Source organism: Acomys minous (assembly GCF_964271855.1).
Source record: "Acomys minous genome assembly, chromosome: 1".
In the NCBI taxonomy this organism is placed as follows: Eukaryota; Metazoa; Chordata; class Mammalia; order Rodentia; family Muridae; genus Acomys; species Acomys minous.
Window position 1 is genome coordinate 2,371,676 of NC_140483.1, and position 12,011 is coordinate 2,383,686.

Sequence of the window (12,011 nt, forward strand, 5' to 3'; positions counted from 1 at the left end):
TAGCAGCTGACTGTAAAATGGTGTTGTCTCCCAAGAGGGGCGTATATGTATATGTATATATATTGTATATGTATTGTATAGTATATGTATATGTATATGGGCTATTGTCATTGTCCTTGGTTGCCTTGTTCCAAGTGTTTGTTTGATGGCCATAGAGAGCTATTGGCAACTGAATGGACAGCACAGATGTGAAACAGCTGTGGCTGCAGACACTTCTACAGAAACACTGAGTGAACAGTACAACACAGCCTAGGCACCGGTTCACAGGTCCAGGAACACACTCGAATCGCCCAGATATTCAGTCCATTTCTCTGGGAGGATGAGGTGGAATGCCACTAAGCTAAGGCAAAGATGTAGAGGGAAATGGAGGAAGAGGACCAGCCTGCTTCCTCCAGCGCAGCCTTGGCCACAGGATAGATTCACCAGTAAAGCTTTTCACATTGCTGATGTCAGGACCTCCCCAGAGAGGTTTCTGACTTAATGGCTCTGGGGTCCAGCCTGCTCTTCAGGAGTTTTAGGAGCCCCTCAAAGATGACAAAGTGGGAGGGAAGGCCTAAACAGAGGAGGGGAGGAGAAAGTAATGGGAGGAGGGGAAAAGACAAAAAAAAATGTTCTCTTATCTGGAGAACCTATATTTAACCATACAAACGTATATAAATACACATGGCACAAAAGAGGCCTGGGGATTATCTGGGGCGAGGATGGGCCAACAGGGAGAGGGAGAGAGGGTGGGAGAGAGAGGGCAGCGTCAGCGTGAGTGTGAGCAAAGCCCAGTGTTACATAAGTGTGAAAAATGTCACAATGAACTCTGCTACTTTTATCACTAAAAAAAATTATAAAAATTAAGTTTAAAAAATGTTAGAAGCTGAAGATAGCAGCTAAAGGCTCTCACAGCTCTTGCAGGGGACCTGAGTTTAGTTCCTGACACTTATTCCAGGTAGTGGCAGCTCACAGCCACCTGCAGCTGTAGCTCAAGGGGATCTGACACTTTCTAGCTCCTTCCGGCACCTCACTCACATGCACAACACATGCACATAATTTAAAAATTTCTAAAATTAGGCTTTATGAAGCTCCCCCAAAGCAATTCCGATTCGATTACAGGGTTGACGACCAATGGCTGATACAAATAAGAAACAAGATCTGGAGATAAGGAACATGGCAGGAAGACAGAAAATAGGGTGTGCCCCAGGAAGAATAAACCGATGAACTGGCAAACAGTAGTAAAGTCTCACTCTGTGTTGGTAGAGAGGAAGGGATGGAAGTAAGTCAGTGCGGTGGGTGAGGTGAAGTTTGGATTCTGAGGGGCTTTCACTTGTTTGTTTTTTGTTTTATGGTGCTGGAGATCAAGTCCAGGGCTTCTCACAAGCACAGTCCACCGAGCTACACCCACCCACATACATGTTGTTGTTGTTGTTGTTGTTGTTGTTGTTGTTGTTTTTATTAGAACATTTATGTGCTGGCATAACTTTCTAACAGAGAGGAAATGGCAAATGTGTGACCATAGGTGAGGCCATTTTGGTTTTCAGCCTGGTCTACTGATGCCCAGGGAGGGAGCCTCGCCCTCCAACTCTCACCTTTCACAGGAAGGGCTTCCTTGTTGGTACAGAATACTCTCTCTTCTTTTATTAGACATCACCATCTTAGACATGATGCCCGAAGTTACGGCACTGTGTTGTGGTGTTGAGGGCTGAGCTGTGACAAGCTGGTGGCACCAACAGAGGGAAGAGGCTGAAGTCTCAAACAGTCAAGCTATCAAAGCAGCTCATCCTAGAATCTGTAGTTGATATATTTTTTCTTACTGTTTAACCCAACTTCGATTGAATTTTCCCAACTATGGCCCAAACAGGCCAACTCATCCAAGGACTCCCAGCTCCAAGCGAAAGGGCAATGCTGGGGAGGGGCAGAGCCGTGCAGCCCAGAGACTGTATCACCCCCATGTCACCGTCCCTCTGTGTCACCGAGAGAGAAGGTCCTGGGCACACGGGTCCTGGCACAGCTGATTTCATGGCTAGGAGATGAAGTAGCTCTTGCTGGGCTCTTTGAATTTTACAAATTCATCATATAAGGGAAAGAAAAGGATGCAGCCAGTTTGGGAAGAAGGAAGAAAGTGTGGGCAAAGGTGTTTCCACAGAATAATAAACGTGACTGGCTTCGGGACATAATAAGTCATGACTGAATACCTGGTTAGGATGTGTGGTTCTTCTGGGTACTAGAATGCACGTATAATCTGAGAATTTGGGAGGTGGAAGCCAGAGGACCAGGAGTTCGAGGTCATCCTCAGGTATCTAGAGAGTTCAAGGCCAGGACAGGCTACAGGAGACACTGTCTTAAAAAACAAACCAAAAAGGATTTGTGGCCTTGAGTTTACCAGGCAGGCAGCCTGGTTGGGAGCTGAGTGCGAAGTGCTCAGCTGGAAGTTCACACAGAGTGTGTGCTGAATTCCAGCTGTGCCCACGCCTCCAGGTGCGATTACTAGGAACCAGGTGCAAGTGAGCGCGTGTCAGGTGCCACAAGGAAGTGCTCAGAGTAGGTTGGCCTGAAACCGGTTTTTCTCCACCTCGCTGCTTGGATTCTGTCCTATTGTCACACAGCAAATGGCCACGGAGTTACGGCAGTTTCAAACTCTGACCTGTTGGCTCTCACTCCTGTGGGACAGAAGTCCAGCCACAGCAGCCCAGGCCTCACAGAGATGACACTCGGGTGCTGTGCTAGGTCTGGACCGAGGGTCTTCTGTCATGCTCCCATGGCTACAGGCACCTGCTAGCGGGGCCACACTGCCCCCTCTGTCTCCAGAGCTACAGGGAAGATGCCCTGTCTCTCAGGGTCCTTTCCAGCCTTCGGTTCTCTTCTTCAGGAAGGCCTGGTCCTGCCAAGGGACCCACCGGACAAATGTGCTCCATCTGCTGACTTCCTGTTCCTGAAACCAGTTGTGTCGTAACTATCTGATTTTGAGAGACAGCCGTAGTTAGGAGCACCTGCTGCTCTTGAAGACAGACAAGGTTGGATTCTCAAACCCGCTCGACAGCTCACAACCCTCTGCCACTCTAGTTTTAGGGGGCTGATGCCTTCTTCTGGCCTCTGTGGGCACTGTAATGCACATGGGTACACAGGTACAAATGCAGACAACATAACCACACACATAACATAAAAATGAATTAATCATTACGAGAAGCTGTGGGCTGAGTCTTGAGAAATGCTGACAAGGACGCAGTGCATGGAAAGAACCATCAACTGCAGGCTTGGAGAAAAACTGGGTGAACATGCAGCACAGAAGCCAAGGAGACGGTGTCTGTAGGATAAAAGAGCACCCCACATTTCCTGTGTGTGTGACACATGACATAGATGGGTGACTCTGAACATCACTTGTTCATTATCTGGTTACTGCCCACCACTTCCACCTCATTTCCTGGAACTTCCAAAGCCTTCTCTCTACGCTGCAGCTACTCTTGCCTAACTGCTCTCGACTGATCGCTGATTGCACAAGACTTCCCCATCCTTCCCCTTTTCTTCTGTAGTCCTTTCAAGGTATTCCCCAGCCTCAAGAACTCCCCCTCCCTCCGCAGTCACCTGAGAAGTCCCCGTCCAACCTTTGACAAGCTAGGCTGCTCAGGGATCACTCATTCTTATGACTTCTCTGACTACGACCGAGACACCCTATTCTCCATCCACTTGTCTCCCTGGCACACCCTGCTGTGCAGTGCTGTGCAGTGTGCAGTGCTGTGCAGTGTGCAGCACTGTCCAGTGCGCTGCCCTGTCCAGTGCACTGCACTGCGTGTCTTCTCCTGGGCGGTAAGCTTCTGGAAGGCACGAGCGGGCGGTTTGCTGCTTTCTGTAACTATGCGTGAGGCAGCGTTGGATATGTGAGTTTCTGGAAGATATCCAATGTCACCCAAGAAGTGAATGCGTGCTCGGCTTGGCATACGGGATTGCGGAACCTGCAAATCTACACCAGGAGGCAAAGGCTGCTATAAAGTAACAGTGTGAGGATCGCTTCAGACCTCCTGTAGCAAGGCCTTCATCTCTTCCAGCCTTCTCCTCACCCCACTAACAGGCATTATCTTCACTCTCACTTTACAGACAAGAAAATAGCAGCCAATGAAGCTTAGTTATTTATCCAAGGTCAGACTACAGTGAGTGCCAGAGCTCAAATGAACCCAAGCCTGCTGAACCCCAAACTCTTCCACCTAACGCCCACTGACGCTAAGGGGAGTTGTTTGAGCTGATCCAGACTTGTAAATCCTCCTATTGCCATTCAAAAGTGCCTGTATGCTGGCAGCAGCGGTCAGGTGACCCTGAGCAGTATAGGGTCCCAGAACAGCCTGTCTGCTCTAGCAGCGGTGGCTCTGTTTGACTCAAACCATGAGAAACCATGAAAGACTTAAACCATGAGAAACCATGAATATCCTCAGTGAATAGTGCCAGGGGCAGGCTGGAGGGGTGCCCCAGAGCAAGCCAGTGAGCTGGGCGCCAGACAGTAGGCTGGAGGTAGAAGCGAAAGGTGAGGAGGCCAGAGTTGAGGGAGTTAAGGAAAGCTGCCAGCTCTTGGGCAATTTCAACCCCGAGGCTCTAAGCCAAGGACAGGCCACTGTGCCTAAAATAATCTCCCAAGAGGGTCTAACAGGTCATTTTTCAACCTATTCCAGCACTGGCTTTTAGGTCGATGTAATTCATATTGATCGGGGCTCTGTTGTAAGTTAGCACCATAAAAAATACAAATGTTCTGCCCTACGTATGGAGTGGAAGCAAGCCTACACAAAACAACGAGGGCACTGTATAAGCCAGTGTGTGTTCCAGTGCCAAGCTATGCAGCTGGAGCCACGCAGGCCCCTAAGATTCACAGAAAGGACAGAGCACAGTGTGCTGGCAAGGAAAGTGAGGGCTTCTGGGAGCTCAGGGAAGAAGGCAGAGTAGAAAGACCCCAGCTTTTCAAGAAGAAGCAGTCTGAGCGAAATGACAGGAAGAGCTGATAGGGATGGGCTGTGGTAGCGTGGAGAATGGACTGCTTCTTAGCCCGAGAAGAAGCTTCTCTGGGGAGCACAGGGGTCTCACGGGAGAGCAACAGGAGGTGAGGTTAGGCCAGCAGGAAGACCACACCCAAGAGGTCCTAAATGCTAGAACTATCAAGACATGCAAAGTCAGCATTGCAGAATCCAGGAGTCCATGTTCTTATACTTTCATCATACAACTAAAAATTTTAAAAAATAAAATAAAATAAAAAATAAAAAAGAATGTTTGGGAAGATTACTTCTTTGGTGGTCACGTCTGGCATGTATTAGATGGGAAACACTATCAATACCCAAACCTGAATGCTGTTGTCAATATTGACCAAACGTCTGACTGTATGTGAACCTATTGAAAATAAAGCCCTCCCTGCTGAGCTTCATAGCCCACTGAAGAGACTATTTATTAAACCCACATTTACTTACCAAGGACCTACTATGTGCCACAGGTCATGCTAAGCACTAGGGACTTACCGAAGAGCAGAACAAAGTTTCAGCCCTCATGAAACGTGTCCTCCAGTAGGAGTAAAAGACAATACAAAATTAAGGTGACAAGTCCTCCAACCCTATGGTGACAAGTTCTCCAACCCTATGAGCAAAGCAGGTCTTGTGAGATGGCATGCTTGAGGAAGGCCGCGCCAAGGAACTGACATAGTGTATAAAGCCAAGGAGGAAATACAAGGAGGCATATCTGCCGTGGATATGGATTCTGAGAAGGGCCTGTGTTTGGAAGAGGGCAGGGAGGTGAGCTGTGTCAGATCAAGGGTGCTAAGTAACCCAGTAGGGAATCCTCACAGAAATGTCTGAACGCCACAGGTCTAGCCTGGGAAAGCAGAGGAGATAAAGGTTAGAAGTCTAAGTTTTAAAATTGCCCATCTGAGACTGTGGGTCAGAAGCAAGGCACCAGTGCAGCCCCCACAGGAACCTGGGTTCCATCCCAACATAGCAAAGCAATTCCTGAGTTTCCCACGAGGCTTGAGTGCCAGGAAGCCCTTTCTTTAAAACTAACTGGTATGAAACTATGGTGACACAAAGAGGATTAGAGAGAGAGTTGGGAAAGTGGTAGATTTGTAAGCATGAGGACTTGGAATTGATCCTAGATTCCTCTTTTTAAAAAAAGAAAGAAAAAGAAGAGGAAGAGGAAGGAGGAGGAAGAGAAGGAAGAGGAGGAGGAGGAAGAGCAGGAGGAGGAGGAGGAGGAGGAGGAGGCAGCCACTGCCAGGTATGGTAGCACACACTCATACCCCCGGCATTGGGAAGGCAGAGAAAGGTGGCTCTCTGGAGCATATAGGCCAGCCTAGCTAATTGGTGAATTCTAAGCTTAATAAGAGACCTTTCAAAGAAACAAAGTGGACAGCATGCTGAGGAATACTACTTAAGATTGACCTCTGGCCTCCACACACATGGAAACATGCCCAACCCACACCCACCCCCCACCCCCCACCCCCCACACATACACAGGTGTGGGGTGGCTGAGACTCAAGGACTACAGAGTTTTTTTTTTAATTGCGTGTAAATACAAAAATAGTTTAGTCCTACGTCCACTGACAATCCCCTCTCCTCCAGGCTTCTGGAAGCCCAGGGACAGACAGGAATTTTGTAGCAAGCAGGCGGGGACTAATGACAATGACAACAGTAACAATCATAACACAACAGGCCTCAGTGGCAGAGGCACAGCTGTGGGGACCGCCCCTGCTCTCTGGCTCACCCTTGGATCACTTGCTGCCCCTTTGTGGGTTTTCCCTCAGCATATACTGTTGATGTTTCAATGTGTTGAGAGAGGGGTTTGGAAAACAAACCAGATAAAAACTAAACCGTCTCTCCTGGCATCTCTAGAAAGGATATGAACTGAATATCAGGGTACACTTAAAGATTAAGTGATACCCCAGGATTCTAGGCGTTGAAATGTAATCCCCATTTGAGAGATTAAGGGAATATGGTGTTGAAAGGAGTGACTAGAGTTAGAAAAGTTGTATAAACAGAGGAGAGGCATGGAAACACACGTACGCACCCCCACTCCCACCGCCTGTTATGTGACCCCCTTTTATTTTACCCATAATCCACCACAGATGAGGCCCTTGACCTTGGACCTCCAGAGCCACGAGCCAAATAAACCTCTTACCTTTATAATTTGCCCATGCTGAGGTACTGCGTGTTAGCAACAGGAAATGGACCAACTCAGAGAGAGTGGGGTTAGACGTCCGTTCTGCTCAGAACTGTCTCCCTTTAACATGGGAAGTCCTCATCAGCCCTCAGCCAAATAGAGCTTCGGTCACCCCAGGGCACAACTGTAACTGTGTCTGACCCAAAAGCAGCACAGGCCTGTACCTCTAGAAGTAGCATCAGCCCAGTCAAAGTGTGTTTCATCCCCCAGCCTCTGCACCTCCCAGCCAGAAGCTAAGGGGTTCTTTCTCCAGCAGAGCTGTGCCCACCTGCCTCAGTTCCCCCACTACTCCCTCCACAGGCACCACCAAATCCATCAGTGACCTCAACCCCGATCACTTGCTGCCCAGCAAGCTGGTGGATCAGGAGTCAAGGTCAGGTCATTTTAGAGAGGAAGAAAGATGTTCATATGGCATGGGCCTGGGAAAGGGGAACCCCAGGTGAGTTCTGGCCAAGGTCCAAGTTACAGAAACACGGAAAATACTTGCTGCCCAGTCAGTCAGTTTTGGAGTTTTGGGTCAGAAACTGGGCCAACTCACCTTCTGAGGGGAAACCCAAGTGGGTGCCCTCCTGTCAAGACACATGGCGTATCCTTTCCCAGCAGCCACTGTGTCTGGAACCCTCACGGCTGTTGGGAAAGGTCCATGGTTACTGCTGCCAGCTGTTAGCCACGCTCCAAAACTATCAGGAAGATTTAAGAACAATGCCAGCACTGAAGTTAAACTTGGCTTGGACCCTCCTTACAGAACTTTCCAGCTTGACAAGGTTAAAAGAATAATAAACCAAGTCAGGGTCCTCCAAGAGTAATCTCCATTTGGCCTGTGGTCACCTGGATCATTTGTGTGTCAAAGTGTGGACTTTAAATCTGAAACTTCCACGGCCTTGGCTGAGCTCCACCTTTAACAAGTTCCAACCTGGAGGGCCAGTGGCAAACTGAGGGGTGTACTGCTGCCTTCTGAACCTGGGTGATGACCTCGAACCCCTAAGAATGGTACCCATACCCCTCTGGCTCTGGACTCTAATGATGAAGGCTGACTAGGCTGTTGCAAGATTGCATCAGTGACCTTTGCAATTTTCTGGCCAGTGGTTTCCCCTTCCTCCCCACCCACCCCCTGCTTCCAGCCCTTTGGCCTACCTGCCTCTCCTTTTCCCCTACTTTTCTAACTCAGGTACAAACAATAACCAAAGCTAAATTAGAGCCACCCCCACCCAGGGCATCGTATTTAACCTTAATCTAGCCACTCTCCACCCCGGGTTCTCTAGGGTCTACAGCACTCTCTCCCAAACCTGGGCAGATGGCACGGAATCACTACAAGAGGATCGGACGCTTTCATTGTACATAAGCTTTTACCACAGGCCTTCTTCAAGGTGTGCCCCCAATTTCACTTCATAAAACATAGAAGAGAGGACTGGGGGGGCAGGTGTATGCAAACATATATGACACATACAGCCTAACATATACTATGTAAGCACACTGCACCACTGAACCATATCTACAGCTTTTTTTTTTTTTTTGACACAAGGTCTCAGTAATTTACCCAGGCTATGCCTGGACTTGCCATCCTCCTGCCTCAGTAGCTGGGATTCGAGGCCTGTGTTTTGGATTCAATCCCTGTTTTCTGTTATACAGAATACCTATGGAAGCGCCTTAGAGAAACTAATTCTCTCTCTCTCTCTCTCTCTCTCTCTCTCTCTCTCTCTCTCTCTCTCTCTCTCTCTCTCTCTCTCTCTCTCCTCCCCTCCCCGCCCCCCTCCGCGTGCACCACCACCTCCGCCACCCACCCACCCACACACCTTCGAAGAAAGCAGCATTCTAGAACAACATTCTAGTCAGTGGAGAAGGATTTTTTGGTTTTGTTTTGCCTGCTCGCTGCAGGGGTTCCTTCGTTCCCTCCCACCCACACCCTCCCTGACAGGTGAGAAGGCGACCTTTCTGAAGGAAAATGAACACTCTCAACTGCACGGAACCCCATATTCCCTCATCAGGGTCTTTCTCCTGGACTACAGCAGGAACTTGGGAACCTACAGACAAGACCAGAAAGCGTGTCTTGTCAAGGGAGCCTGCCATGCCCTCCTCGTGTGGACCCTCCTCTTCGGCTGAACACTGAAGCGGCGCCAAGGGCTCTCAGCTTTTGCAGCACCACGCCAGGGTCTCAGGGCGCACACAGCAGGGGCGTGCACTGCTCGTGTCACCTCCCAGGTCCCCAGCCACGCCCCTCCCGTTCTTCCTCCTCCCTGGCGGTGTAGCCGGGGCCCAGGTCAGCGAGCCAGGAGGCGGATCCCGAGCAAAAGATATAAGGGCTCGGTTTGCTGAGCGGTGCAGCTGCGGATTGTCCATCCCAAAGAGCAGCCGCTGAGGGAAGAAGGACACCAAGGCCAGTCTGACGCACGGACGCCTGACACCCGCCAGCAAGTGCTGCCCGCGTTCCCACTGCACTCTAGGTAAGCCTCCGGGCGGCGGCAGCGGCAGCGGCGGTGGCACTTAGGGGGGTGGGGTGGGAGAGCGCAGGTCCCCTCCCCAGTTGCCTTCTTCCCTGGGCTCAAGTTCCCCTAGTCTGAGCCTCTCCGGGCTCAGGATCCCCTGCTCTGCTGGTGTCTCCCATCGGAAGGCTCAACCCCCTCTCCTCTCTGCTCCTCTGCAGGCCCCGCCACCCGCAGCCCAGAGCTCAGATGGAAAGTGTGCAGGAGCTGATCCCTCTGGCCAAGGAGATGATGGCACCGAAGCCCCGAGGGAAGCTGGTGAAGCTGTACGTGCTGGGCAGCGTGTTGGCGCTCTTCGGTGTGGTGCTCGGCCTGGTGGAGACGGTGTGCAGCCCTTTCACAGCAGCCAGCCGCCTGCGCGACCAGGAGGCTGCAGTGGCGGAGCTGCGGGACGCTCGTGAGCGACAGTCCCTCCACAAGCAGGCCCTGCTGGACAAAGACAAGGCACAGGAGGCGACCCTGTGCAGCCGAGCCCTGTCCCTCCGGCAGCACGCCTCCTAAGGAGGGTGACCAGCAGAGGACAGAGGACGGAGCAGAGCGAGACACAGAGAGATCCCCAGACGCCAGGAAATCCAGAACTGACCCACCACAGATCACTCAAGGGGTCTGGGGTTGACTTTTGCTGCTATGCAGCACGCACAGTGATTTGTCCAAAGCTGACAGATCAAGGGAGCTATCACTTTGCATTAGGGAAGGAAACGTGCTTTTTATACTGTTATTTTATTGTTATTATTATTATTATTACAATGACTACCGTTTTGCATTTTGAAATAAAAATACATTTTATACTGTATCTCATTGTTTAATTCCTGTGAGCTGTGGTGACCCTGTCACCCAGAACTGTGGCTAGCCCTGCTTCACACCGGGGCTTGAATGTTGCCCGACACGGGTCTAGACACAGAAGAGTGAAAGTGTCAACAGTCCTACAGATGTTAGCATTTTTGGATCACAGGATAAATCAATTTCTGACAGAGAGAGAGAGAGAGAGAGAGAGAGAGAGAGAGAGAGAGAGAGAGAGAGAGAGAGAGAACCACTGAATTTTTAGGGCAAAGATTTCTCTGTTTAACTATCAGAGAAAGGAAGGTGTCTGGTGGGGGCCCTGGAGAAGGAGGAGGAGAGAGGGGAGGAAGTTGGAAGGGAAGAGAACGAGAGAGACAGAGGAGAGAGGGAGAGTGCAGAAGTGGGTTAGCAAGGATGAGGAGGGGTGACCCAAACCCCAAACCCCAGCTGGTGGTGGGAGCAGAGGTTCTCTCTCTCTCTCTCTCTCTCTCTCTCTCTCTCTCTCTCTCTCTCTCTCTCTCTCTCTCACACACACACACACACACACACACACACACACACACACACACACACCAGCAGAACAGCAGCCCTGACAGTAAGAAGTTACAGCTTAGAAAGAGAAAGGGCCATTATCACAGACCTCAGTCCTCTCCCTGGAGTCAACGTGCCAACAGCTAACTTAGTAACACTGTGGGACTCCCCAAAGGTAACCCCTCCCAACCCAGCTGGTGCCACTCCCCCAGGCCCTTTTATGTCACCTACTCCAAGTAGGTGTGGGCATGTCACCCTGACTGTCTTAACTCGGCTTTATACTGTGACATCTGCCTTCCACTTACACTCGCTTGTGCTTCTAGCTCTGCTCTGCTGCCAGCTCCCTAAACTCCACCTTTACCATCTCCCTCGGAAAGAGCTGTGGGAATGTAGCGTGATTAGCTAGTGAAAAGAACAAGCTTGAAGCTTCAAAGGAAAGCGTGTCAGTGACCCAGCATTCTTAGCCGGTGCCAAGGCAGAGTCCAGCCTTAACTGCCCCAAAGCTCCCGGGGACTCCCAGTGCAGCTTTTTAGTCAGTCTTCTGCAGGCTCCTTGCTGCTCTGCCCACCCAACACTTTGCTTGGCTCCTCTTCTCCATCCCCTCACAGGCTGGTCCCCTTCAGCACCGCTCACTTTGCTGTTCCTCCATCAAAAGCGACAGACACTAAACTCCTGCACGAGATTCTAGTGTCTCTGTGACCTCTTGTCTGCCTTTGCAGGCCACCCCGCCACTGACACTGGTACCCTGTTCCCTTTCTGCCCTTTGTGCTTTTATTTCTATTAGTGTCCTGTACTCACACTATTTACATCTCAGTGAAGGTAGCCCTCGGTGTGCTGAGGCTTTCAACTGTCCTGGCCATTAGTAAACTAGGTATCAAAGTGTGTGTGCAGTAAACTAGGTATCAAAGTGTGTGTGCAGTAAACTAGGTATCAAAGTGTGTGTGCAGTAAACTAGGTATCAAAGTGTGTGCTCTGGTTTTCAACTGTCCTGGCCACCAGTAAACTATGTATCCAAGAGTGTGCTCTGGCTTTTGGTGTGAAGGTTATGTCAGTACT

General features: G+C 50.2%; 2 protein-coding genes across 2 annotated transcripts in view; one reads left to right on the forward strand and one right to left on the reverse strand.

Annotated features, from left to right (window-relative positions):
- LOC311602637 (UPF0739 protein C1orf74 homolog) overlaps positions 1 to 12,011 on the reverse strand; it is a 121,103-nt gene that overhangs the window by 9,565 nt on the left and 99,527 nt on the right. The window lies entirely within an intron of this gene.
- On the forward strand, positions 9,404 to 10,437 carry G0S2 (G0/G1 switch 2). Its single transcript, XM_084795847.1, has 2 exons — positions 9,404 to 9,605; positions 9,806 to 10,437. Exon 2 carries the CDS (start codon positions 9,834 to 9,836, stop codon positions 10,143 to 10,145), a length of 312 nt encoding a protein of 103 aa, XP_084651973.1. The 5' UTR covers positions 9,404 to 9,605; positions 9,806 to 9,833; the 3' UTR covers positions 10,146 to 10,437.

Excerpts from the sequence above, each read along its gene's own strand:
- G0S2 (XM_084795847.1), top strand. The coding sequence starts at position 9,834 with ATGGAAAGTGTGCAGGAGCTGATCCCTCTGGCCAAGGAGATGATGGCA.